The 26,131-nt window shown below is 38.9% G+C and overlaps 3 protein-coding genes across 3 annotated transcripts; 1 reads left to right on the top strand and 2 right to left on the bottom strand.

Moving 5' to 3' along the window:
• Positions 1-32: 32 nt before the first annotated feature.
• avil (advillin) lies at positions 33-9,624 on the bottom strand. The gene is made up of 20 exons (XM_047583554.1): positions 9,544-9,624; positions 9,301-9,414; positions 9,034-9,108; positions 8,662-8,858; positions 8,471-8,579; positions 8,277-8,387; positions 7,448-7,653; positions 7,253-7,331; positions 7,052-7,150; positions 6,821-6,974; positions 6,603-6,703; positions 5,208-5,345; positions 4,941-5,099; positions 4,666-4,845; positions 3,827-3,984; positions 3,604-3,748; positions 3,324-3,512; positions 3,167-3,238; positions 2,297-2,407; positions 33-609 (listed from the first exon to the last, which is right to left on the bottom strand). Exons 2-20 carry the CDS (start codon positions 9,358-9,360, stop codon positions 496-498), a joined length of 2,457 nt encoding a protein of 818 aa, XP_047439510.1. The 5' UTR covers positions 9,361-9,414; positions 9,544-9,624; the 3' UTR covers positions 33-495.
• Positions 9,625-12,608: 2,984 nt separating this feature from the next.
• olfml3b (olfactomedin-like 3b) lies at positions 12,609-18,789 on the top strand. The gene is made up of 3 exons (XM_047582235.1): positions 12,609-12,788; positions 14,549-14,834; positions 15,454-18,789. Exons 1-3 carry the CDS (start codon positions 12,690-12,692, stop codon positions 16,236-16,238), a joined length of 1,170 nt encoding a protein of 389 aa, XP_047438191.1. The 5' UTR covers positions 12,609-12,689; the 3' UTR covers positions 16,239-18,789.
• On the bottom strand, positions 18,567-22,859 carry cdk2 (cyclin-dependent kinase 2). Its single transcript, XM_047582236.1, has 8 exons — positions 22,669-22,859; positions 22,202-22,539; positions 21,153-21,230; positions 20,929-21,049; positions 20,647-20,817; positions 20,027-20,128; positions 19,726-19,929; positions 18,567-19,456 (listed from the first exon to the last, which is right to left on the bottom strand). The coding sequence occupies exons 2-8, from the start codon at positions 22,315-22,317 to the stop codon at positions 19,352-19,354; spliced, it is 897 nt and encodes a 298-aa protein (XP_047438192.1). The 5' UTR covers positions 22,318-22,539; positions 22,669-22,859; the 3' UTR covers positions 18,567-19,351.
• Between the last annotated feature and the right edge of the window lie 3,272 nt (positions 22,860-26,131).

Here is a 26,131-nt window from a genome sequence, read left to right as displayed (position 1 = left end):
AAAACAAAAATAATGAAAATATCACCTCACGCTCAAAGTTGACTTATTTATCTTATTGCTGTGTCTAATTAATGTGACCTAATTCTAAACAGCCTGTTGGTCTTTAATCATATAAAGTCATTTAACTTCTATCAGGGCTACAAATGCCTCAAATTCAAGATGATAAGTTGAAATACTTTGCCTCTTACAGAGGTCCGCACATGTAAGCACAGGACGATAGGTGAAGACATGTTACAGTGAGGGGAGCTGAGGCAGAGAGCTACTGCTCACCGAGCGCTGCCCAGGTGGCCGCCCATGAGTTTACAAACTACTATGTGAATGAGTGGATGGGTCAAATAAAAAAACAAAAAACAACAGCAAAGTAAATAAATCCCCATTAAATACAGCACATGGAGAGACACATTATTACACATATCTGAGGAAAAAAGAGGAAACTCAGTAAAAGTAGGTGACATATCCAGTTTTTAACAGCTTATCTCACAGACAGAAACAACATCAAAACAACCCGTTTTTCTTTTTCAGGTTCAGTTGCTTCCACTGCGGCAGGCTCACAAAGTCATCTTTGGTCATCCCGAATACAGTACTGAAGTCAGAGTCAGAAAGGTGTTTCTGAAAAGGATAAACGAATAAATTATCTATCTATCTATCTATCTATCTATCTATCTATCTATCTATCTATCTATCTATCTATCTATCTATCTATCTATCTATCTAGTATTAGATTTTGTACTGTAGTATTGTTTTTGCATGGACATATAGTACTGTATCATCAGCATAAAGTTGCAGATAACATTAACAAATTTTAGGTAGGTCATTTACATAGAGTCTGAATAGAATTGGTCTGAGAATGAAACCTTGGGGTACACCAGTTGAGCAGCTGGTGACATTGAGTTTCCAATCTGCAGTCTGTTTTCTATTTGACAGATACGATCTCATCCAGCAGAGTGTGCCATCAGAAAAGTTGAAAGTTTTGAAAGGAGAATGTTATGGTTTTATGAGTCAAAAGGTCTTTTCAAGTCCAACAAAACAGCTCCTACATAACCACCCTGATCAAGACAACCTTTGATGAAAAATAACAAATTGTGGTGTTTACGGAATCTGAACCGCATTGGATAGAGTGGGTTATGCCCATTATTGAGAAGATCTCTTAACTGCAGTGCAATCCATTCTGCCATTTTTTAAATGACTGGCAAAATACTTATCAGCCGTAAAATTGTCTAGTTGGGTTTTGTCACCAGTCTTTAGAACTGGAGTAACCTTGGCAGTCTTCCAGGTTGGTGGCACTCTACCCTATTTTGTCAAGTGTGTAATTGGGTGTGCGAAAACCTCTCTCTGATGTTTTATAAAGTTACTGTCAAGACCAAAGACATCTCTAGGCTTCAAGCTTTTCAGAGATGAAATGATTTTTAGGACCGCAGGAACAGTTATTTCCCTTAAACTAAACATTGTGTTTCTGTCATCTACACATACAAATCATTTATCAGAATGCCATTCACCTGGTGGTGAATTATAGTCAGAGAGCCCAGGCAGAAAATTAAACGTTTTACTGACTCTATCTGGTTTATTTGTGAATATTAAATCACCCCTTGTCCTATTCCCCTATCTCTCCTGAACACATTGTATCCAAAGATACTGATGGCAGCTGCTGGTGAAGAAGAAGTTAACTATCTTTCAGATATGCCTAATATATCAACGTTGGAATCAATCAATAAGTGTTCAGTTTGGTTGTTTTTTATTACAGATGTCAATATGGCCCAGTAGTAGGACTTTTGGCTTAGAACATGAGTCCCAGATGATCTGAGCATTATTAAGAGTTTGAAAGTCTTTATTGCCGGATTCAGAGATTTCAGTCTAATTGTTGGGATGGAGCGCTTATTCTCAGTTAATGTTGTAATAGATGAAGATGGGATTGAGGTTACACTGGTGTGATACTTAAATGGATGCTGTTGTATTGAACCGGTTCAGCAGGTAGGGGGAGCTATAGGGGGATTGGGTGGGGCTGATGATGCTCCATGATGCAGGAAGAGAGAACTGTCCAAGGGGATAAATATTTTCTGTATATTGTGCACTGTAGCACAAAAAATAATATAAAATAGCCACAGCTGTTTTCTTTATAAAATAGCTTTAAGCTTTCTTTTAGTGGTTCACTTTGCCTTGATTGAGCTTTATTTCTTGGATGATTATGTTGATGTAAAGATTTAACTATTCTAGCGAACAATTGCACTAAAGGGGTGTCTGCATTAGGCCATACTATGCTTTGCCCCTCCTTAGCTCAGACACACACTGATATACACACCTCTTTCTGGGAGGGGTCAACACCTTCCGGCAGCTCGCTGACATGCTTGTTGACCAAAGCTTCCAGTGGAAAAGGCTCAAAGACTTTCTTACTCTCGACACAGTCTGGCTCCTGGGAAGTCACAACAAATGAACAAATTCTTAATCTCCGTATTATGATTAATAACAGAAATCTTTTTAGAACTTTGACGTAGACTTGGGCTTTATTGTCTCCATGGGGAAATTCTTTTTCAGAGCCCATCTCCATTCCACAGACTCCACCACATTACAGCACAGAATGGGACACACGGTGAAAAACACAAGAGACACGCATTTTTAAGACAGACAAAACAGCATTTATCCATTTAGCGAAGCCTTTTGTTAAGGGCAGGTATAGCAGCAGGTATCAGGCTTTTCTGAAGTGAGCCCTTCTGCACCGCAGTGCCCTGTATCTCTGTATCGCCCTGAGTGGAGTGGGGCGAAGTGTGTGTTTAGTGGGTGTGTGATGTCCTGCTCTAATAGCCCTTTTATTGAGTTTTGTTAGATTTGGTGTGGAGAGACTGATTATTCTGGAAGCTGCAGTGATTATGCGTGTAAATTTAACAGGTAGATGTTTTCTGTTTTATTTTCTACTTCTGTGTCCAAACTTTGTCACAAGTCTGTCTAAAAGTTTAAAAATTCTTTCTGGTCAGCAGGATGTGAACATGTAATCGTTACATGTCAGTGTCACAATGGAAAAAGGAAAAAATGGCTGGGACATAGTATGGATTTTAAAATCCATGCATGCCCATCCGCTGTTACTCTTAAGAAGACACTGTTAACCTTATAATGACAATAACTGCTCAGCTAATACCACGTCACCTAGAAACCTCAACAAATGAACTTTACACACAGTAGTTTTAACCATGACCGGTTCTGCGTCCTCTCCCAACTCCTTCTTCAACTCCTCATAGCTCTTTCCTCCCTGAAAGAAAGAGACACTTGTTAACAAGTTGTTAACACTTGCTAATTTAATAAACCGTATGCTTTCAGTTTTTAAAAACACTCACACTCCATTTGGAGGGATCCCAGGCCCCGAACCAGCCAGTGAAGGTGGGCGGCTCAAACCCTTGCTTGATCAAGACGATGGGGGTATCTGGGTCTCTGTTGCCAGGGTGGGTGCGCAGATACTCTTGGCTTGTGGCCACTGCTTCTTTGCGCTCCACCTCATTGGCCTCTTTCCCGATCCAGAGAAACACCTGGAGAAAGGAGAAAATTGATTAAACTATTGCTAGGTTTGCACAAAACATAAAGGTGCGCATTTGCTTTGGCAACAGATTCACATCATACTTGGTCCCATGTGTCCAGCAGCATGACATCGTCCTCACTGAGGTCGTCCTGTATGAACTGAGACACCTCAGTCACTCTGAACTGTCCCGTCTTATTAGAGCATTCAAACAGGCGAGGCTGATGATCCAAGACCTGCTGCTGTAATCTGTGGACAATAGTGGAAAATGCTGTAATGCATTTCAAAGCTTGTTAGCTCTGATGTTTGAGTTTGTATCATCCTGACCTCTTGTCATTCGCATAGGGAGTTTTCCCTCCAAGCAGCTCCCAGAATTCAATGGGCTCCTGACCCTCAGCCACAGTCTCTTCAGAGAGTCTCTGTGAGTTCTGGCCGATCACTGAGCTCACCTCTTTGGCCATGGCTCTCTCATCTCCACTTGATCCCTAGTGACAGAAAAGAATGATTGAAATTTTAGTGAGCAACTAATGAATCTTGAAAGGATAGTCAGACCAGGGGAGATGCTTGACGGCAGACAGGCTGGAACCATATCCTTTCCTCTGCTTTGTAATATAACACTGGATTGCCAGAAGTATCTGGACGCTCACGAATTTGACCCATATGCGATTGTGGTAAATTAATCTGTAGCTGTGGCTGCCTTGAGTCTAGGAAGGACTCTCCCTTCTGCAAAAAATGTTTCCTTTTGCTTCAAGAGTGTTAGTGAGGAGTAATCCTAGTGAGGAGTAATCCTGATTGAAGAAGAAAAAGTCTGGTATCTGAGTTCAGTCCTAAGGAATGCAGTTAGTCTAGTTGCTCCTTCACAATAAACTGGGAAAACTGTATCTTTATGGATGTTACAAAATGTCTGTAACTCCTTTCCAAAGAAAATGCCCATGGCGTTTCAAAGTGAAAGACTCAACAAGATGGGCTCATTCAGCAAGGGAATTACAACCATCAACCTTCCTGTAGAGCTTAGACTGGCAAAATGAAACTCATTGTTTATACAGCTTTTGATGAAAATAAATAAATAAATAAAAATAGATATAGTTGGTTGTTATATACATATTATGTTTCAGTGTTGGACATTAAAACAGTAAATATATAGATAATCCTTTAATTTATCCCACCTTTCCACACCACAGATAAATATCCCTTTGGCTCTTGAGTAAAAACACATCGTTGGAGTTCAGTGAGGAGGCCAGCGCTGGAACCTCGATGGTTTTTGTGTTGGACGGGTTAGAGCCATGAACCTGGAACAGCCTCACTGGAGGCTCTGGTTCAGAAGAGCCTTTCCTAGACGTGCCTCCCTGACAAAAAAAAAACAAAAAACAGAAACATTCTGTGCTAAGGATAAGAAGAATATTTCCAATAAAATCTGTGTGAATTCAGTGAAGTGTCTTACTTCAAAGATGACCATTTTCCCCTTGAAAATTGTCATGAAGTGCCTCGGCTCCTTGCCCATTGTTACTCTGACTTGAACAGGCTCATCGTTGTACTTCTGATCTAAATCCACAGCCTGAAACGCAGACGCTGCCAGTTCATCCTGTGTGGCATGACGTCCCTAAAACAGTCGGCAACATTAGTAGTAGTAGTAGTTTAATGTCAAACAGTGCAGCGATTTTTAGCAAGATGAAAGGCAGAGTGAGAGGACGCAGATCTTCATCTTCACCTGCCAGATGTAGAGCAGGTAGCACTTCTTGTTGTTAACTAGATAAGTGTAGAGGATCAGGTAGCAGTCTCCTCCATAGAAGTATCCGAACCATTTAGGGTCCACAGGGACAAGCTCCAGATCCTCAATTCTCCACACCTGCTGGGTCAAATGCAAGTAAATTGAAACTGAAAGTTTTAATTTTCAGTTTTGTTTGTCTAAAGGACGCTGAGCAAACATTGTTGTTCTACATTAAAAAAATAATGTAGTCGGAACTCAGATCAGCATCATCTTTGTTGCTCTGCATATTCTGCACTGTCAGCAAGACCTTATAATCCCACTAGAGGCCCTCATTGACATGTCACTGTATATACACTGATCAGCCACAACATTACAACCACTGACAGGAGAAGTAAATAATATTGAACCTTCTAACAGTTCAGTGTTCTGCTGGAAAACGTTTGGACTTGGCATTCATTCATGTGGATGTTACTTTAGTTCATTTAGTACCACCCACCTAAACCTGACCAGACACCCCCACCCCACATCAATGACACTCCTTGATGGCAGCCATCCCCAGTAGGATGCTGCCAGACACACACACACACAAAAACACTTTAGGAACAACTCAAAGAACATGAATAACAGCACATGTTGACCTGGCCTCCAAATAGATCCCAAACTGACCAAGTATCTGTGGAATGATCCACAGAGGCCCCTCCCCTCAATCCATAGGACCCAAAGACCCCCACTAACAACACTGTGTTCCCAGACACCACAGGACACCCTCAGAAGACCCATGTCCATAGGAAGGTGGTCATAATATTATGCCTGATCAGTGTAAAACATGAGTATGATGGTTTAGCGTCTTCAGTCTGAAAGTATTGTTGTTGCACACAGCTTAATTCATCGATGTTTAATGTGTTCATTTCCAGTTGTGTTTAGTTTTAATTCCACACAAAAATCCTTTTTGTGAATTATCTGTTGATGACAAAAGTCCCTTTGAAAAACCTCCTCTTGTCACATTCACCACCTCATAGCTGGACATTTTCAATAAGGTTAAAGCTCACGAGATTCAACGTGCTTGCTGATGTTTTCAGAAATGTTAACATTGTATAGAGATGACTTGGTAGTTTTATATGTGCGAGTAGAATGTTGTTATTGCTAGTGACCTAATCTTTTTGTTACAGTTTTATATTTCTTACATGTGAACAGTCGCTCAGATTGCTAACTGATGTTACCACTTGAACAACAAGAAGTTTGTGAACACAACTTTGCAACCACAAGTTCTCGACTCGACCATTTGAATGCAGTGTTTGGTTGGTAGTGTTTGGGGGTATCATGAACTGAATACACTTAGCTAACAAAAAACAACCACGACAACAGAATTACTAAATCTAACTTTAAGTACTGTACCTCCACTTGACCTGTGCCATTGTCCACCATTCTCTCCTGTGCAGCAACCTCTGGCATCATATGCATCAGAGAGGCATCAAACTTCTCCTGCGTGATATGAGCTAAAGAACACATTCAAATGTATCACAATCTTTTCCTAAAAGGCAAAGCTGTGTGTGTTTATTTATGATCAGAAATCATTATTGATTTTTATTTTTTTTGCTGTGGGTGTCACGTACCAATTTTCCCTCTAGTGTTGACCTTTCCAAGGCCTTGAGTCTGATCTCTCACAGTCCACCTCTGGAACAGCTGCTTGAAGAGAGCTGACTCGGCTCCGTCATTCACTGTCTCCACATTGGTTGTGATGGGGTAGTTTTTCATCTTGATGAACTCCTGGAACAGCCAAGTAAATAGGCCATGCTAAGATGCTAGATGAATTCAGCACAAGCTAACGGTGTAGTGTCACTCACCAAAGCTCTGGTCATAGCAGCCTGTTTTTCAGCTTTGTTTGCTTTCTTCCCCTTCCATACAAAGATCTTCACTCCTCCCTGGTCCAGCAGATAGCAGTCCTATAATTAGAAGTAAACAAAGCAAACCCATTTAATATTTTGTTTAAGGGAATATTTAATCTTGCTTGCACAGAGGCTTAAAGAACCAAACCACCAGCTCACATCATGGTTGAGGAGATCCTGAACCAGTGGTCTTGTAGCAACCTCTGTGACCTTCATCTGACCGTCTACATCTGACACACTGAAATGAAAGGTGCCAACAAACACAATCAAACAAACCTTTACCAGATTATGGTTCAAATTCTCAAACATGAGACATTTAAGGTATTTGATGTCACTGGTCAGGGGGAAGCTCACTGGTAAAGTGTGAGGTTTGCTTTCTGTTCCTGGTCGGCGGTTTCATCTGGAGGCCCGTCCTTCAGCTCAGAGGTTCTTTCTCCAAGAATACTATTCATGATCTCCATGTTCTGAGGAGAGCTGCTCTCTGCATCGCCCTCGATCACTCTGATCTCTGCCCGACCTCCTCTCTCCCGGTCTCGAATGTCTTTTGCCAACAACATGCCCTAAGAAGCAGAGATGCAATAGAAGCACAATCAGACTGTCTCTAATAAAGATTTGTAACCTTTGGTCGGACACTGACACATGATTTTTAGGTAAAGCCATGCATAAATATGTAGAATGTCAACTTAAATTTTCATACACAGCCCTCTATTTTGAGATGCTCAATAGTTAGGCCCTTTACTTGGGAATTTTTTTGTCATGCAACTTTGTGTTTCCATCCAATTGAGAGCCGTGGTCAGAACATTATCAACCTATATGTGTCGTTCTAAATGCAAAAACTCAGAAATATGACACAAATATTCAACTGGGCTCTAAAATTTGCTGGTCAGAGGTCAAAGGCCACTGTGACATACTTTTGTCCAAAACATGTCATAACCCAACTATTTTACTTTTTATGACACATACCATAAAAATGAACATATGTTATATCCACCAGATTATCTTCATGATACAGTCAATTATAAGCAAAAAAAAACCTTCTCGGATTTATACAAAATCATGTAAACTATTGTGTATCATAATGTAATCTATTTAAGAGGTTTAGCAAGATCCCTCACAAAATTTGAATCTGAAAACAAGGACCCATTTTTCTACATAAACACAGATCCTGACACAGAAATCTTACTTTCAGTTTTTCCTGTCTGTTACTCTTCGGACCGTTCCACTGAACAATTGTTTTTCCAATATCCAGCAGGAACACATCTCCTAGGGTAAAACTCGTCCAGCTCATCTCCACCTGAAACCAAGGAAAAATGGCACTTTTTAAACATGATATCCTCTGTCCCATTATATAATATAACCACGTGAAGAACGGCTCACCTCCTTGGCAATCACTCTTTTCTTTCCTTTCACATGAAGCAGCCTCTTCACGTCATATGAGTTGGTTTCAGTGTGCCTCATACCTGATGCAACTCCCCCTTTCTTGTAGCTAAACAGAGCAGAGTTATTATTATTTCTATGGTTTGTATTATTTTCCATAAATGACTGCTTTGTTGACATTTTTCACTCACACAATGCCTTGTTTGAAGTAGCCCCTGAAAGCATCAGATTCCTGGTTTTGCACCTCTCTGTGCTGCACCGGAGTGGAGCCCAGAAATTCATCCAGCTGTATGGTGTATACGGCGGCTGCACCCTGTTCATCCTGAGAGGACTGTAAGCCGATCCAGTAGTGGATGTCATAACGCAGAGAGCTGCTCACTTTCTGGGTCTGGAAAAATGGAGAAACTGAACTGTGTGTGTGGGAAGGTTAATGAAGGAAGCTACAGCCTGAAGAACAAAAAGTTAGTCACTTTTCACAAAAAAGAGCAGAATCCAGAAATGCAGCACTAGTAGCAGTCTTGGCACCCAGAGCTACAGTGATTCATCACCTTCCCCTTACTTACAGACAGAAGAAGGTAGCAGTCGCCTTCGTAAAAGTTTCCATAAGATTTCTCAGGAACTTGAACCAGCTCCATTTTCTGTGTCAGGGAAAGAAGGAGGCCGTCATTTCACTTCCACGTTCATGTTAAGAGATGTTCAGTCATCGCTGCTCAGTGGCTTTCTTTATCCTGGCTGAGCAGCATCCGTTTTTGTTTTTGTATTTTTAATGATAAAATCATATAGTTGAAGTGAAAGAACAGTCACTATCTTGACAACTGAAATTAAATTACCTCAACTCTCCAGATTATAATCCCAGGATTTTGAGTTACTGCTCTAAATGTATACTCCATGTTGCTCAGACGCACACAGCTTCTTCTGTGACTATTGTAGCTTGTGTTCCTTTTCTGGAAGAGGGAAACATTATGAAATACTGATGCAAATTTACAATTTCCTTCATTTTCCTTCAGTAAAATGAATACTCAACTGAAATTTAACCAAATCTCATAGTTTCTGAATGATCAAACAGCGCTTACCTGGTATTCTTGTATGAAAAGCTTCGCCAAAATTTCTAATCTTCCAACAGCTGATTTCCTCTCTGACAACAAAAGACCCTCATTCCCTCTCCTGTCAGTATGCCTAAGTGATTTGCCTGTGTTTGCATGTTTCAGGCCCTTTCATTGTGTTCGCCCAATCACTGAGCCAGAGACGAAATCCTGTAGGCAAATGTGCTTGAAAAAAAAAAAAAAAAAAAAAAAAAGATTGACTCATATTCAAATACACAAACACACGCACAGTAACACTAATTATCTACGTCCTTCATTTCCCAGCCCACTCGGCCCTGTGTGTCCACTTTCGCACCATATATGGATATTGTCACAGCTACAAGTAGAAGGAGCAAATCATCTGTAAGTAAAACACATGTTAGAAGAAGCTTTTATAAGAATAAAATACGCAGATGAGGCATAATTGAAGCTATATAAATAATGACTTGAATTGAACATTATAACCTAATAACCTATTATTCCTAATATTGTGTGTTTCTCCCTCCTTTTTTGATTTCTTTCTAAACTGTTTAGCATGTGTGCCTGAGTCATTACTATGGGGTGGGGGTGCCTGATCTGTTCTAGGTGGGAGGTGGGTGCTACAGGTCTAAGTATCATCCACATGAATGAAAGTCCAAAAGTTTCCCAGCAGAACACTGAATTGTCAGTGGTTAATGTTATTTACTTCCCCTGTCAGTGGTCATAAAGTTGTGGCTGATCAGTGTATATACGACAAGTCAACGAGGGCCTCTAGTGGGATTATAAGGTCTTTAAATGATATATAATACTATACTATCTCATAACCCTTCTCTTTTTTCTTTCTCTTTTTTTAAATTTATATTATAAAAACATACATGACACTTTCTGTTAATATTATTGTGTACCTTCAGTTTGTAAATGTGATGATGCATTACATTATTTTAGCACGACCAGGTAGCAAGATTCACATGTTATGATTTATAGTGTACACACCGATTTTAAAACAGCACGTTCGTTCTAAAACCAAATCAAAGATGAATCATATCAGACCCTTTATTTTATTAAAATGCCATTGAAAACCAAGGGGGGTAAAAAAAAAAAAAAAAAAAAAAACTGTGGAATAACCTAACAGCACAAGTGAGGATATTATTACAGTAATGCCAAATAAATATAAGCTGCTCTTGTGGGATTTTCTGGGTGCAGTAGGATCAGTTGCAGTAGGATCATGTTGTTGTAGGTGGCTACTCAGGTGAGCAAAAATTAGATATGACATTAGATATGATATTATTAAAAAACGCAGTGAAGAGAGTGATCAACAACAGGAATATGACACAACAGGTGATCATATCAAGAACAGGATGTCCCTCTAAAATTCACAAAAAGACAAGGAGACAAGGTTAATAATGCGCACCTGTGTGTTGTTTTGTTTTCTTCAGTTCCTTGAAAGACGAAACTTACATCACACACCAACAGACTCCTATTCAAATAAGCACATCCATATACAAACAAACCTCAACCAATGATCATGCAAAGCAAGGAAACGTCATATATGCCACACACTACAGACAATGTTCAATAGTAAAACACACGTTATGTTGAAGTGATGCCATACATCAGCTCACGCATTGGTGGACTAACCAATCATATATGATTATGCTATTAGGCTGGTTGTTTTAAAAAGCTGTGAGCTAGAGCTAGAGGAAGTTTAGGTGTCCGTAGTACCTGCTCTGTTTTCAGACAATACACACCGGAGGTCGTTCTGTAGATTTAAAAATTGCACAAAAGTTGTAAGTTTATTATTTAAAGTTATTATAATCATGATGGCTGCACATGTGATGTGTGATGTGACGTGGGAGAGAACTTTTAAACTTTTGTGCATTAACTAGGTAGAGTTTATATGGACTGTACAATCCAATGTTTTAAAATCTGCCTTAACTTCAGTGAGGAAAAGGACGGGTCAGATTTCATGAAGTATCACGATTTCATGAAGTATTTGAATATATAATGTATAATCACTGATTATATCGTGACCATGGATGTTGCCCTGTGACCCTGTTTTATGATGGTGGAATTAAAATGGTTCAAGGAGCAGCAGCAGAGAACAGATGCAATCTCTCCCACTTTGGTTGGCTCAAGGTTAAAGTCACTACGCCGTCAGTAGAAATAGTGCCAGTAGTGTGAGCTGATAGACGCACTGCGGCTGTCCTGCAAATATAAACATGCAAATCAACATCATTGTAGTTCATAGAAAATTAAAATAATACTGTTTTGATTTGCAAAGTCCATTTATCACTTCAGATGGGTGCACTAGTGTACTAGGAAAATGAACAACAGGCATGTGTGAGTATAAAACCTCCTCTGTCACAGAAAGTGTACGATATGTGTCTCTGCAGGAAATGGTGCTCTCATTATTAGCATATGTTATTCTAATAATGAGAGCATCATTTCCTTTAAGAACTCAATTTGGAAGTGTATTCAGTGTATTTGTGTAATGCCTGGTGGTACATTAGAGACCTGAGCTATATTTTAACACTATTTATTCCCTTTGCTTTGTGGTCCCCTCTTCTAACTCTTGTTTTTATTATGCTATGGAAAGTATTATTACTGTATTATTACTGCAGCTGGAAAGTTACACAGTTATTTACCTCAGACAGTTGATTCCTTGTTGGTACAGGGACAGTCCACAGAGAGCGACTGCTGTGTTAAAAATGTAAAAGACAGGCAGACGGATTGCATCCTCTACTTCTTGTGTTTGTGTTTACAGACATGTGTTTACAGACAAGAATGAAGGTCTATCTCGAATAAAGGGACTTTGTTCATTTCTCACTCTTGACTTGAAGGGGTACGGTGAGCAGCTCTCAGTTCTCTTCACATTTCCCCACCTACCTACTGTATTCCTTGTCCTGTATTCTAACAAAATGATGCGGCCAGCCTTTTTAAATTCAGATAAATCATTTTAAGATGAAATAAAAATAAAATAACATAAAATAAAACACTGTCTTGTCCTCTCTCTGCTTCCATCTCCACCAGATGTTTCTGGCTCCTCCCAGACAGCTTAGTAAAACATTCCAGCCCACCTCTGGGAATCTACTCCGCACACTCTCACTGAACCCCAGTCAGGATTTTACGGGAGCTGAAAGAGAGCGATCTGACACAAAATGAGAGGACTTGTTCTCTTGGTTACTTTGGCCTGCGTCGCCAGAGCTCAACACCAAGCATTGATTGACTACTTGGAGCGGAGGCTGCTTGCTATTGAGGTAAGACTCCCTTCACCTCCCTGCCGAGCCCTTGGCTCCAGAGTACCTCTGAAAGGAAACTTCCAGGGACAAAAGCCAATGGAATGCAGATGTGGGCAAATACTGGAAAATGCAGCTTTTCAAATGTACGGGCACTATGTGCTTCCTGCGTTGGTTATGAGTTACAAAGCAGTCGTTATGATATGAATATGTGAAACACTTCAGCATATGGACTGCTACATCATTTAAAAAAAAGAAAAATGTATTTAGTGGATGTTCATTTTTGAATCATAATTCTGTTTAATATTATGGCTACTTTCTTATTACATAATCCCCGTCCTCCGGTCCCTTCGTTGCTCTCTAAGCTTGACGTTTATTGGTCACCTGCATAAGACGATCTCTTTTCATTTCCTTTCTCCGCTGCAAGGTCAGAGGTCAGTGTCTGCTAGAGAGCTAAGCTGGCAGCATTCAGCATTTTGCTGTGAGACATTTGAGCAGATTACATGCATGTTTGCCATGAGTGGGCTGAACCTGGTTGTTTGAAGGATGGGTTTCCACCTTATTATGGTTTCATGTTGGAGTGTACTTACTGAGACTGAAAAGAACGGAAGATTATGGCCTAGAGGACTTTAAAAAACCCATTTACAGTTCAGTACATATTATTGGATGCTGACATAATTTCCTTTGGTAGTTTTAGCTATTTACGCTGGAAAACATATTTAAGTTTTAGTTATATAATGACCGTGGTCTGAAAGTGAAGACTCCTTCATTTAAGGTAGTTACATAAATTCTTTGAGATGCAGCGCACCTTTCTTTCAATGAACCATGGTAACTGGATGTTTAATTCAAAGTCTGTTTCATTAACAAGTGTTGAATTCTTCTTTCATCACCTGGAGCTGATTTTAAGAGGCACTTGGTAGGAGCAGTCAATTCAAGTGAAACCGGCCATCCTTTGTCTGGAAAAACAAAACAAATCAGAGCAATAGTCAGATAATTAGAGATTCTAGATTCAAAGAGTTTATTGTCACATGCACAGTATAGAAACCTGTTTCCCTGCACAGTGAAATCCTTCTTTTGCCATCCACCCAAATGCAACAATGTAAAATCTTAGAAGAAGACTATAAAAAGAACAATACATCAATTCCATCATAATTTCTGTTTAGATTCAGACAAATCTGATTTGGCCAGTGCTCAGCTGTGCACATGAATAATGATCCAAAATGTGCCGTGAATGCTTCGTTTCTGATGATAAAGACATGGAATATACTGCAATGGTCAAGTCAGTCTCCTGATCTCAGCTCAATCCAGCTGCATCTGATTTTCTGAACTCAAAACCAAAGGCAGAAAGACCCACGTGCAAACAGCTGTGGTAAAGGCCTGGCAAGGCATCACAAAGGAGGAAACCCCAGTCTTTAGTGATGTCTGTGGGTTTATGTCTAGCAGGCAGTCATTTCCAGTAAAAGGATCCTCTACAAATTTTCCTCTGAAACATATTTATCTACAATTTTGTTGATTTGTTCAGTGTTTCCGATATATTAAAGCTGTCTATACTTAAAACCCATATTCATCATCTAACTTTGACTGTATTATGGTTTTATAAGTAGACAAAAGGATAAATATATCTGTCATTTTTCAAAAAATATATGTCTTCAACTGTATATTCACTGTAAATCACACATCTGTGTATTAGACACTGTAAATCACAGACAAGATGGGGGCATGTCTGACCATCTGTGCTTGTGTTTGACTCAAATGCAACTAATGACTATTCTTAAAAACAGGACAGGATCTCTCTGTGGCAGGAACAAACCACCCGCTATGCCTCGGACCTGCGGGAGCTGAAGCAGCAGATGGTGTCCCAGCTGGAGAACCTGGACAAGGAAAAAGAGACACTGAGAATGAATCTTGATGGCGTGGGGACCAGGGTGGACCGGGTCGAGCGGGAACTGGACTACCTGGAGACACAGAATGGGGCTCAGCCATGCGTGGACGTGGACGACAAGCTCATAGAGCAGCAGGTGACTCAGGTGAAGGAGAAGCAGAGGACCAAATATTTAAAGCTGTCAGGTGAGATATGAAGTATTTGTTACAATGAACACAATGTATCACAATGTTTGTGATGGTAGACTACAAGCCTACATGTTACTAGAGAAGATAAGTATTTTTTTTTAATTCTTTTTAGTTATGTCCTAAAATAATGAGGTCAGTTTTTCACCCAGTGGATCAGTGAGACTCACCAATACTGCTTTCAATCTGTTTTTAAACTACACAGGCAACACTTTTCTGCATCTCTATTACCACTAAAGACAAGAGGCTTTCACAGATTTGTAGTCATAAACCAAACAACTGGACAAATAAACTTAAAGTTGAATCCAGTAGTAGTCAAGGCTTTCAAATGACAGGATCCCCAACATCTTTAGTTAGTCTTTTGGGTTTGGACACGACCAAACACAACAGCAACAGCAATGTCTGCATCAACTGATCTAATAGATGCTGAGATAGTTCACTGGTTAAGTGACAGTTTGGTGCCAGAAGGATTCATCCTCTTGGCACCATGAGTGTACGTACATGCCAAATCTAACGGAAATCCACAAAGAAGCTTCCGTTAAAAATATCTCTGACATGTTGAAGAGGATGTTGGAGGAGGGCCATCTGTCATGTAACATCTGTGCCGGTCTAATTTCAGACTGCAGCGACATGATCTCCACAATAAAAGCCATGAAGATCCTGAAGAGAGTTGGAGGGCAAAAGGGCATGTGGACCAAAGACACCAGCAGAGTCTCAGGGAAGGTCTACATTTTCAACGGGACAGATGAAGACACCTTCAATGAGTTTGCCTCTGTGCAAGACTTCACCCGCTCGCCAGGAATGTCTCTCTCCACAAATGTGAAGCTGCCGTCTGCCTGGCGAGGCATGGGACACGTGGTCTTCAACAGCCACGTTTACTACGTGAATCAGGCCGAAGACATAACGGTGGTTAAATATGACACCAGGAACAACTCTGTGACGGACAGTGCGGTGTTCCCAGCGCAGGATCACGTCCCTGTGTACGGGCTGAACCCAGAGACAGTGATGGACCTGGCTGTGGACGAGGAAGGCCTGTGGGTCATCTACGCCACGCGGCAGAACGAGAGGTACATCTCTCTGGCCAAGCTGGACGGCAGCTCGGTCGACATTGAGCAGATGTGGGACACAAACTGTCCGAGGGAGAACGCTGAGGCAGCCTTTGTCATCTGCGGGACTCTGTATGTGGTTTACAACACCAAGCAGCCCGGACGCTCACGGGTGCAGTGTGTGTTTGACGTCAACGGCATGGTGACCAACGAGGAAGCACCACTGGTTTACTTTCCAAAACGCTACGGATCTCACTCCAGTCTGAAGTACAACCCTAAGGAGAAGCTGCTCTATGCCTGGGATGATGGCTACCAGATCCTCTACAAGCTCGTAATGAAAAAGAAACTAGAAATTTGAGCTAAACTATAACTTAGGCATGCCAGTACTTTGAAATGTTTTAGCTCCTAAACTACAAATGTCCCCTTACTGCTGATCATTTCAAATCAGATAGTGCAGGATTTAAAATGTTTTCTCACCCTTTGATTCTTAAAACTTACTTGAACTTTCCGTCAACCAGTTTCATTATTAGAAGTGATTTGAGTCCAGACACAACAATTACATAAGAACTCTGAGAAATCAATACTGTGACTGTGCTGCAATGTACGACTCAATCGCGCTGTATGAGTTTGTCATCATGACCTTTCTATGCACTGTGTAAATCAATAGGAAGCAATGAATGCCTATTTTGAAGCATGTCAATCAACATATTTCACATTATACATCACATCACGTGCATTGCTCATAGATTAAAATCGATTTTGTCAGCTTTAAGAGTTTGTGATTTGTAGTATAGGAGCCAGTTACGAAACAAATACTGGTCCTTAATGTGACGTCCAATGTCTAAAGCACAATCTAACGACAGCCCAAAACCTTTATTTCCAATACGACTACGCTGCACTTCTGTCGTCAATCATTTCTCTATCTCCTGGACTGGAATCATTTACTGTACTAACCTGGTGGTTGTTCTGACTACTCCTTTTTTTTGTTCACATAAAGGGTATGCAAATAAGCAACACTCATACTTTTAAATGACTCTAAGACCACTTGTTTTGATCACACTGTCAAAATCTGTCCATTTTATACTTCCTTTGACACATTTTTGTTTTTCTACAACAGAAATATTCACAGCCTTGCTGAGCACATTGAATAGTGTGTTGATTCCCATAGAAATCACATTTATTGAAGCTTATTTTTTCTTCCCACTGCTCATAGTTGCATACTTTAATTTGTGCAGTCGCTTTATGAAGTTTGCAAAGTAAAAGTATGTGCAGCATCCAACTTGTCAGATCTGTAAAGAGAAAAAGTTTGGTTCAAAAGATAAAGTTAAAAGTCCTGAATTATTCAGCTTTATTGATTTAACAATCTTCTTTTCTCATCTGCATAAAAACCAACAACTGTCATCTCCAAAAAACATCTACATCCAACTATAGTATCTCACTACAGTACGGAAGCTTAGATCTGCAATGAATCTTGGAAAGAAACTGCTAGCTGGCTAGCACTCTCTCCTTTTAGTGTATACTCCAGTACTTTTTGCTAAATAAAATGAATTCAGCAGATTGCACCACTACTTTAATTGTATATCTAAAATAATCTTTTCAGTAATTTATACCTGAATATAACATTTTCTTCAAATTATTGTTTGTTATGATAGTTCACCTTAATAAGAAACACCACACTTGTTAAACAAAACAAAGTCTGTTGATTTCTGTGTAGCTACAGTATGTACAAACATATTAAACCCAATATATAGGATTTTTTTTTCTACTTTGCCACACACAGTGTTGGCATTTTAAATAGTTGTACTGTGTTAAGTCACTGTTATACTTCTTTATCTAGTGCAACACTTTACTTGAAGGTGACCCATGTGTATTGACTGACGTGTTGTTTCTGGCGTGACCAATAAAAACTCATATAGCAGGAAGTCTGTTGGTTTATTTGAATTATATTTATATTTAATTATTAAACACTTAACTTTTAGTTAAGGCCTAAAAATCAGCTTAAAAACACTTTACTGAATTCAACAAGGAGAGATCAAGTGAGAGTAAAGAATGAACATTTATTTCTAAATGCTGGTGGAGCAGCAGGTGGATGAAGGAGACCTCTGATGAAGACTACTATCAGGCAGAACATTATGACCACCTTCCTAATATTGTATAGGCGGTGCCGTCTGTATTCACGGGGAACGCGGGGTCTTGGATGAATGGTGAAATGGATGGACTGTGTGCACTTGATCGGACCCAGAGGGAGTGTGTCATGAGAAGTGCTTTGGAGACCTGGTTCACAGGACCACGGTGCGTCTGTGCCCGGCTTCAGACTCTGCAGGCGGACACACTCTGTTGAGTGACTGCTGAATTATATTGAACCATTAACCTTATCATCTCCATTCAATGCATAAAGAGATAAATGACCTCTTATCGGAACAACAACCCTCTATTTTAATAACTCAGCTGCATAACACAAAAATTCCTGCCCCTTAATGCGCCTGTGGGCCTGTAGTCAAGTCGCTTAAGATTAATGAAGTGTGACCTGAATTGAATAAGGAGAGACTGACTCTTGTATTTGGGTTTCATAAAATATTTGGCACGTTTTACTCCAGACCTAACAGTTTGCCAATGCAATCTTCAAAATAAAGAAATCTGCACATCAAAACTAAGACTGAGTAAATAAAATATGAAACCAGTAACAGTTATTTAAGCATGTTTATTTTTTTCCAAACTGTGAATAAACATCTATAAAAATAGCTGATTGCATTCGGACAAAATCCAGAGTAAGAAAGATGCAACAGCATATTAAATCCTGTAAAATCTGAATTACAATGAGTCAAACTTGTGAATCCTCCAATTCTATTAGGAGAAGAATCCAAACCTAAACAAGTATTAAACATTAAAAAAAAAAAAAAAAAAAAAAATCAAAACAAAAAGGTGCCATTTTAAAATTACTTCAAGACATTTTGGACCTCAACATTGAATACAACTGAAATAAAAAGTGAACCTAAGAGAATAGTGCTGCAATCCCACACTGTTTTAGCTCCAACAGTTTCATCGCACCTGCTCATTCTTGTTATTTGCACTTTCCCACAAACTTGTTCGACCACATGTTCTTCTGAATGGACTACTTCAATTAGGACACCCTATAAGATAACATGGAAATGAGATTGGGATATACTATAGCACATAACTATACTGTCAAAGATAACATTTACATCAGATATGGTTGTGGCACATAAATATGCAAAATAATAATTTTGAAAATTACAGTTGAACGCTCACAACAATTATAACATTATGGCTGAAGGAAACCGCAAAAAACCCTCTGATCTAGCTTCTCAGCGGCTGGTTTTAGACACCCGGTGTCGTCTTCCGTAGTGTCCACTTTTTCTGTCCATTTCAGCCAAGGACATGAAGCTAGGCAAGGCTGTGCTTATTGCTCTCATATGGCTGGCGTTAAGGCAGCTTGATATTTTGAAGAACTCAGAGTCTCAGATGAGGAAGTGGCATGGAGACGTCTCGGAAGAATCGATGTAAAAGGGCGTTCTTGGCCGACAGACGTTTGTTTGGATCGTAATTCAGCATCTCCTGTTAGACAAAAGGAGAAATACATCCAAAATGTCTGTTACTTCTTTGTCTTGAATAAAGTAGTCCAAGGAAAATTGACAGGTTGTTTCTCTTTTTGAGTACACAAATAGATGAGAACATGCTTAATGCAGTGAAACATTCACTAGTATCTCACACTTCCTTGTTCAATTCACCAACCGCTTGAAACCAGTCTTTTTTAAAGATGTGCTGCTACCTAAGAAACAAACATGCACATTCTAAATATAGGAATGTAATAAAAAGGTTCTCACTGCGAGCAGTTCTCTTCCATCCTCCTCAAGAAGAGGCACGACTTTGGATAATTCCTGTCGGGCCCACTTGGGAAAAGATGGTTTGTAGTCAGGCATTGATGTGACTCCAGGCCAGACGGTCTCATCGGGGGTGCCCAAGGTGCGAAAGATTCGGAATAACTGATCTATCTCTGAGTCACCAGGAAATAAAGCCCTCCTGGTGATCTGTGGATAGAGACGCATGACCTTTAATTTGATGTTCATAGATGTTCATGTTTCATGTTTCATTAGCATCATACAGAGAGTATTCTCTGTGCCATACCATTTCTGCAAAGATGCACCCAAGGCTCCAGATGTCGACAGCTGTAGAGTAGTATTTGCATCCCAGGAGAATTTCCGGTGCTCTGTACCAAAGTGTCACCACCTGAAAAAAATCACAAGAGGAAGTTTGTGATGAGAAAAATATTTTTTGTCATGAAAGAAGCATTGACACGCACATGCAAAAGACCACTTTGCACTTGAAGTGCTGCTGGATTAGATTGGTGAGACAACTCATTAAGACTCAGATAAAGTATAGTCTGAGTTCACGAGGCTGCTATGTGTGGTATAAAAAAAAAAAAAAAAAAAAAACTATTCAAGGTGTTATTTTTGCATAGCACAGTAAAAACTGCAGTTTAGACCATATCATTCTTCCTTTATAAATCCCCCTTACTAACAATACTAAAATTAAAAAATTAGAAATATAAAATCTATGAAGAACAAAATATAAAGAAAACAAGGTGCAAGAGAAATTTGTTAAATTAACTGCTAAAAAGCTTTTTAGATGAAGTCCTAACACAAGCTTGCTAGGACTCTGATGGCATGTGTGTATCAACTATTTGTTGTCCTTAAATGTGCTTGTATAAATCATTTAACTACTAACAGGAGAGCTGCACACCTTACCTCATGCGTGTACGTGCGGACAGGTACTCCGAAGGCTCTTGCCAGGCCGAAGTCAGCCAGCTTGATCTCACCCTGGGCGTTGATGAGGAGGTTTTGAGGCTTCAGGTCTCTGTGAAGAACCCTGTGAGAGTGGCAGAAGGCCAGACCTTGGAGCAATTGAAAAAGATAACTCTACAAAAAGACAAAAAAAATATATAGGTCCACATGAGTCAACACAAGACAACTGCAACACATTCATTCTGAGCATCAAGATACCAGAAGAAATCTCCACGAGATGATTACCTTAACCAGCGGCAGCGGGATACCAGTGACTGAGGAGGAGTCCATGAACTTTTTCAGATCCTGATGAAGGAACTCAAATACAAGGTAGAGTTTGTTCTCTGTGTGGATGACGTCCCGCAATCTGCAACACGATATCAGGTCAGACCCAAAACTCACACAAAGAAGTCGTAACACAAGCATCTTGCGAGCAGGAGTGAGATGAGGTGATGACATCGGACACTTACTTGACAATATTGGGGTGACTGAGTTCTTTGAGTAGTGAGATTTCTCGGATGGCTGTGCTTGGTACGCCCTCTGTTTCCCTGAATGAAACAATCAATAATAGAAGTAATGTTATTCTGTTTTTATTTAAATCAACTACTTTCCAGAAGTTTTTTTATCCAGTAGTGACTACTGCTCATCTCTTATGAACACAGGAGACTGATAAGACACATACACTAGAGATCCTGCTTCCAGTGTTCTGACACAAAGGTCAGGGAATCACTGGACAAAGGCTGACCTGCTGAAGTCAAGGAAACTGATTGTTCTCATGCATGATTCCTGCACTCAACCAACAATTAGAGCTGCCTTAAATAAGCATTATTTAATGATATGTAATAAAAAAAATGTAATAATTAACCATTGGGCCGACAGTCTCCGCTCCCAGGATTTTTTTTTTTATCATTTTACTGTTCCTAAGGTCCGAACAGAAATGGGGAAGAAAGCTTTTGAGTTTCTGCTCTGAATACATGGAGCATCTTGCAATCAGAGCTCAAACTCCAAAGTCTGGTAAATGTTTTATTTGAGTCCAAATGTTTGACTAATCTTGCAAAATCTTAACTAATTTTGAAAATGCATTGTTATTTGTATATACATGTATTGGATCAATGTAATTATGTGATGAAACTTTTTGTGCTGCCATTCTTGGCCAGGTCTCTCTTGCAAAAGAGACCTTGGATCTCAATGGGAAACTTGGTTAAATAAAGGTTATAATTTTTTCTGCAATAATTTGTTAAATGGCCCTCAGATTTACCTCAAATTTGTGACATCTACCTTTGTTTGTTCGGATTGTATACTGACATTACATACATCTGTATAAATACTAGTATATTGTATAAATAAAGCAATTTAAAAAGTTATTATTATTATTGTGCAGCTTTTAGTGTGGTTGTAGCAGATGGCAAGGCGCCCTGACGGACCAACGCTGCGGGTAAAATGGTTTCATAAATGTACAGCAGTGCCAAGTTGCCGTTAGCTTCGTTAGCTTAGCGTCTCGCTGTGGACGTTAACTTACGTGTCCAGTCTGATTTTCTTCAGGGCGACAGTTTCTCCCGTCACTTTGTTCTTGGCTTTGTACACCACGCCGTACGTCCCTTCCCCTATCTTCTCCACCTTCTGAAACGCATCCATCGTATTGTTTTAAACGTAAGGGCAGCTTTGGTGGATGTTCAGCTGGTTAGTGAGAGCCCTCTCTTTGTGTCGGAGCTAACTGCTCAGACGTCGACCGACGCATAAATAGCGGCTCCTCTGGCTTCTTCTGACGCGGTCCGGACACGCCAAGGGCCGGGGACGAGGTCTCTGTCAGGTCAGAGTAAAGTAGATATAAACAGAGGAAACTGTCCCCTGTAGACCCTGGTAATGATAGTGTCGGTTAATATGTGGATTAGCCTGGCGGATACTCTGCTGTAGAAAACACTGAACCAACACAACAGCGTTTCCCGCGTTGTGACGGGGACGTTCGTTTTTGTCATCAACACTCACCGATTATTTCCGGTGTTATCTTGTTTTGTATTTTGCAATTTCCTAACGAGCAGCATACCCTGTGGAAAACCTCGAACCTTTTATTGTTAAATTGATAAAACGCATCTTAAATATAACGTCAGTACTTATTCTTAGTTTTGTTGCGAACAGATGCGAGCGAAAATCTGGAGATGGAGTCGCGTACTGTCGGGATAAGAAAGGGGCAATGAACAAACAACCCCTCGCAAGTCACATGGTCGAACGGCGATGACGTTATACGTAATGAACGTTCGAAAGAACTGACAGAACATGTCCCAAAGTTTGAGTTATTAGTACTATTTAATATTTTTTTTAGTAAAGTCAACGAGGACACTCTTTCTACCAACCTCTAATATATATATATATATATATATATATATATATAATATATTATATATATATATATATATATATATATATATATATATGTATATATATATATATATATATGTATGTATATATTTATATATATATATTATATATATATATATATAGTTGTATATATATATATATATATTAGTATATATATATATATTATGTATATATATATATATATATATATATATATATATTATTATATATATTATATATATATATTATATATGTATATATATATATATATATATATATATATGTATATATATATATATATATATATATATATATATATACATATATACATATATATATATATATATACATATATAATATATATATATATATATATATATGTATGTATATATATATATATATGTATGTATATATATATATATATGTATGTGTATATATATATATATATATATATATATATATATATATATATGTATATATGTATATATATATATATATATAAACTATTGTAAAGTCGTTCTTTCTGCTGTATCTCCTACCTTATTAATGTGTAGAATATTTTTATTTTTTTGCGTAAATGAACTTGTACCTCAGTGTGCGTTAAGGTTTAATTCACCTCAAGGGATCCAACTCACTTTTTCCCGCAGCATCATTTGAAAAAACGAAAAACGAAATACAGTGTTTTCTTAGCCTGAGACAGATTTACTGTGACTAAACAGATATTACAGACGACTGTAAAAAAAATAAATAAATAAATAAAAATAAAAATACCACACATCTACATGCTTCTCCTTCCCCCACTCTACCCTATAGAGAATGAATAAATATTTATAATTTGCTAACACGAATTCACGTCAATAAAAGCACAATCATTTGTTTTTACAGTCATTAAATTGAAAGATAAGTTTTATGTAAGCAACACTCTTATACCACTTAAAAAAAGACATAAACAAAGGGTTATATTCACATCATGGTGAGGATAAAAGCACAACATTAATCTGAAAAGGAGAAACTATAAAGGGCATTTCTAACGCAATGCTCTCAGTATTCTGTGACATGCAAATCAATATGTACCACAACTGTTTAGAGTTGTGGTGCCAAATGTAACAGTTAAAAACATCTGTGGAAAAAGTCTATTTAACTAAGGTTTCACTTATGTTTCCCTCTGGTCACCAAAATGGATTCATCAAACACATCAAACACTGGGCCCTGAGGCAAACAGGACCTGCTGGTTTCCTGTTTAAGCATTTTAGAGCTCTGGAAAAAATAATGATACAGTTGTGACAAAATGCTGCATACAAGGAGAAAGCCACATAACATGGCAAACAATTTATATATGAATAGATGTATACTTGTATATTTTAAATCCATGGATCACTAATCTTCCTACATCATGTGGCCACACAATCCAGAGAAACACTAGAGCCTTTAAAGCTGTTTTACAAATCTGAATAAGATCTTTAAATGCATAAAGAATCGCTGTTTTATTTATTTCACCGACTTCTTTCACACAGATCATGCTGTTTGGCATTCTGGTGAATGTCATATTAATGGACTACATCTGTCTACTGTAGAAACTAATGGAGAATGACTAGTGCTATCTAGGGGAAGTAAGTGTAACATGATCATTTACTTTTCAGATTTTCTGTTTTTATTTCAGTCACTCAGTCCTCTTTTGAAAGTCCACCAGTAACTTGTACAAACTATTTTTTTCCCTTGTTAATCTTAAGTCAACCATTTCACTGACATTTTTCACATTGGACATTTTGATTTGTAAAAACAAGTGTAACTAATGACATTAATGATCCCACTGCTCCAGCAATTACTGCAACAAGGTGCAGTAAGGTTCATTTAACAGTTAAAAAACATCTGTGGAAAAGGTCTATTTAACTAAGGTTTCACTTGTGTTTCCCTCTGGTCACCAAAATGGATTCATCCAACACTCAATGGGCCCTGAGGCAAAGAGGACCTGCTGGGTTCCTGTTTAAGCGCCCCCTCTGTTGAAATTAGGTAACAAATGCCCCCAGGTGGGATCAAACTGGGGACAGTGGGGGACACAAACTGGGTCTTTTAGTCTGCCACAGAGTTTGGGGATAAACAGTGAAAAAACAGGAATGATTTGAATGTTAAAAAAAAAAAAAAAAAAAAAGCAGGATTTAAGGACGTCTAGGCCACATCACTCAAAGCTCAGCGGCACTGGAGTCATTTGAACACAAAGAATACAGAAATCATTATTGTTATTTTCAACATCTCACTTTTTTTCTGCTGTGCCAATACCAATATGTGATTTTTAAAGGCTCTGTATTGATCTGTGTTTGAACTGGGACTGTTTAGAAATCATTACGTGTCCCCTGCCGCATGGAGAAACATCCCCTGTTGCTCTTAACACACTTACAAAGCCTTTATACCACTAGGGCACATGATCAACACCCACAGGCCTGACACCTCTGTTCCCAGCAAATTTATATGTGGTATTCTATGTCCCAGTTACATCTGATTTCATCACGTCTGTAGCAATATGTCAGTTTAAATTGGTTGCTCCAAAGCTGGTTAGTTTGGCGATTGTGATTTATATAGCAAAGTGATATATCCAACTGCTTTTGAATGCCTCCTCCATGCTCCCTAGGTTTTTTCTTGTTCTCCCTGAATTATCACTCTGATGTGGATTTCTTTTCCTCTGAAGGTCTTATATAACCTAAGGCTCTGCTTTGTGTTTCTGTTTTATTCAAATCTTATGTTTTTTGTATTTGTAATAATGAAGAAATCAAATGATGAACACATAGAACTAATTGGCATTGTGAATACACCCAATGACCATTCCTGCGTGCTTCCTGTGTGAACTTATTTGACTGTCTGGTCTGATCTTGTGCTGGCTTTTCACGAACCAGATGGCCTTATTGATCTGGCTCTTGGTCAATGCTAAATCCTCATTTAGTACCAGTGCCTGAAAAGAGAGTGCTCGTGTGAGAGTGTTTTCTGTTTTTATTTCTTTGCATTTTTCACAGTTAAATTGTCAGCAGCTAAAAATGCAATTGTTAATTATATTTGAAGAAGTTTCTGAAGATGCAACACATAACATCCAGGAATATTCCTG

The sequence above is a fragment of the Mugil cephalus genome, chromosome 4 (genome assembly GCF_022458985.1).
Source record: "Mugil cephalus isolate CIBA_MC_2020 chromosome 4, CIBA_Mcephalus_1.1, whole genome shotgun sequence".
In the NCBI taxonomy this organism is placed as follows: domain Eukaryota; kingdom Metazoa; phylum Chordata; class Actinopteri; order Mugiliformes; family Mugilidae; genus Mugil; species Mugil cephalus.
This window is presented reverse-complemented; position numbering and strand designations above follow the sequence as displayed.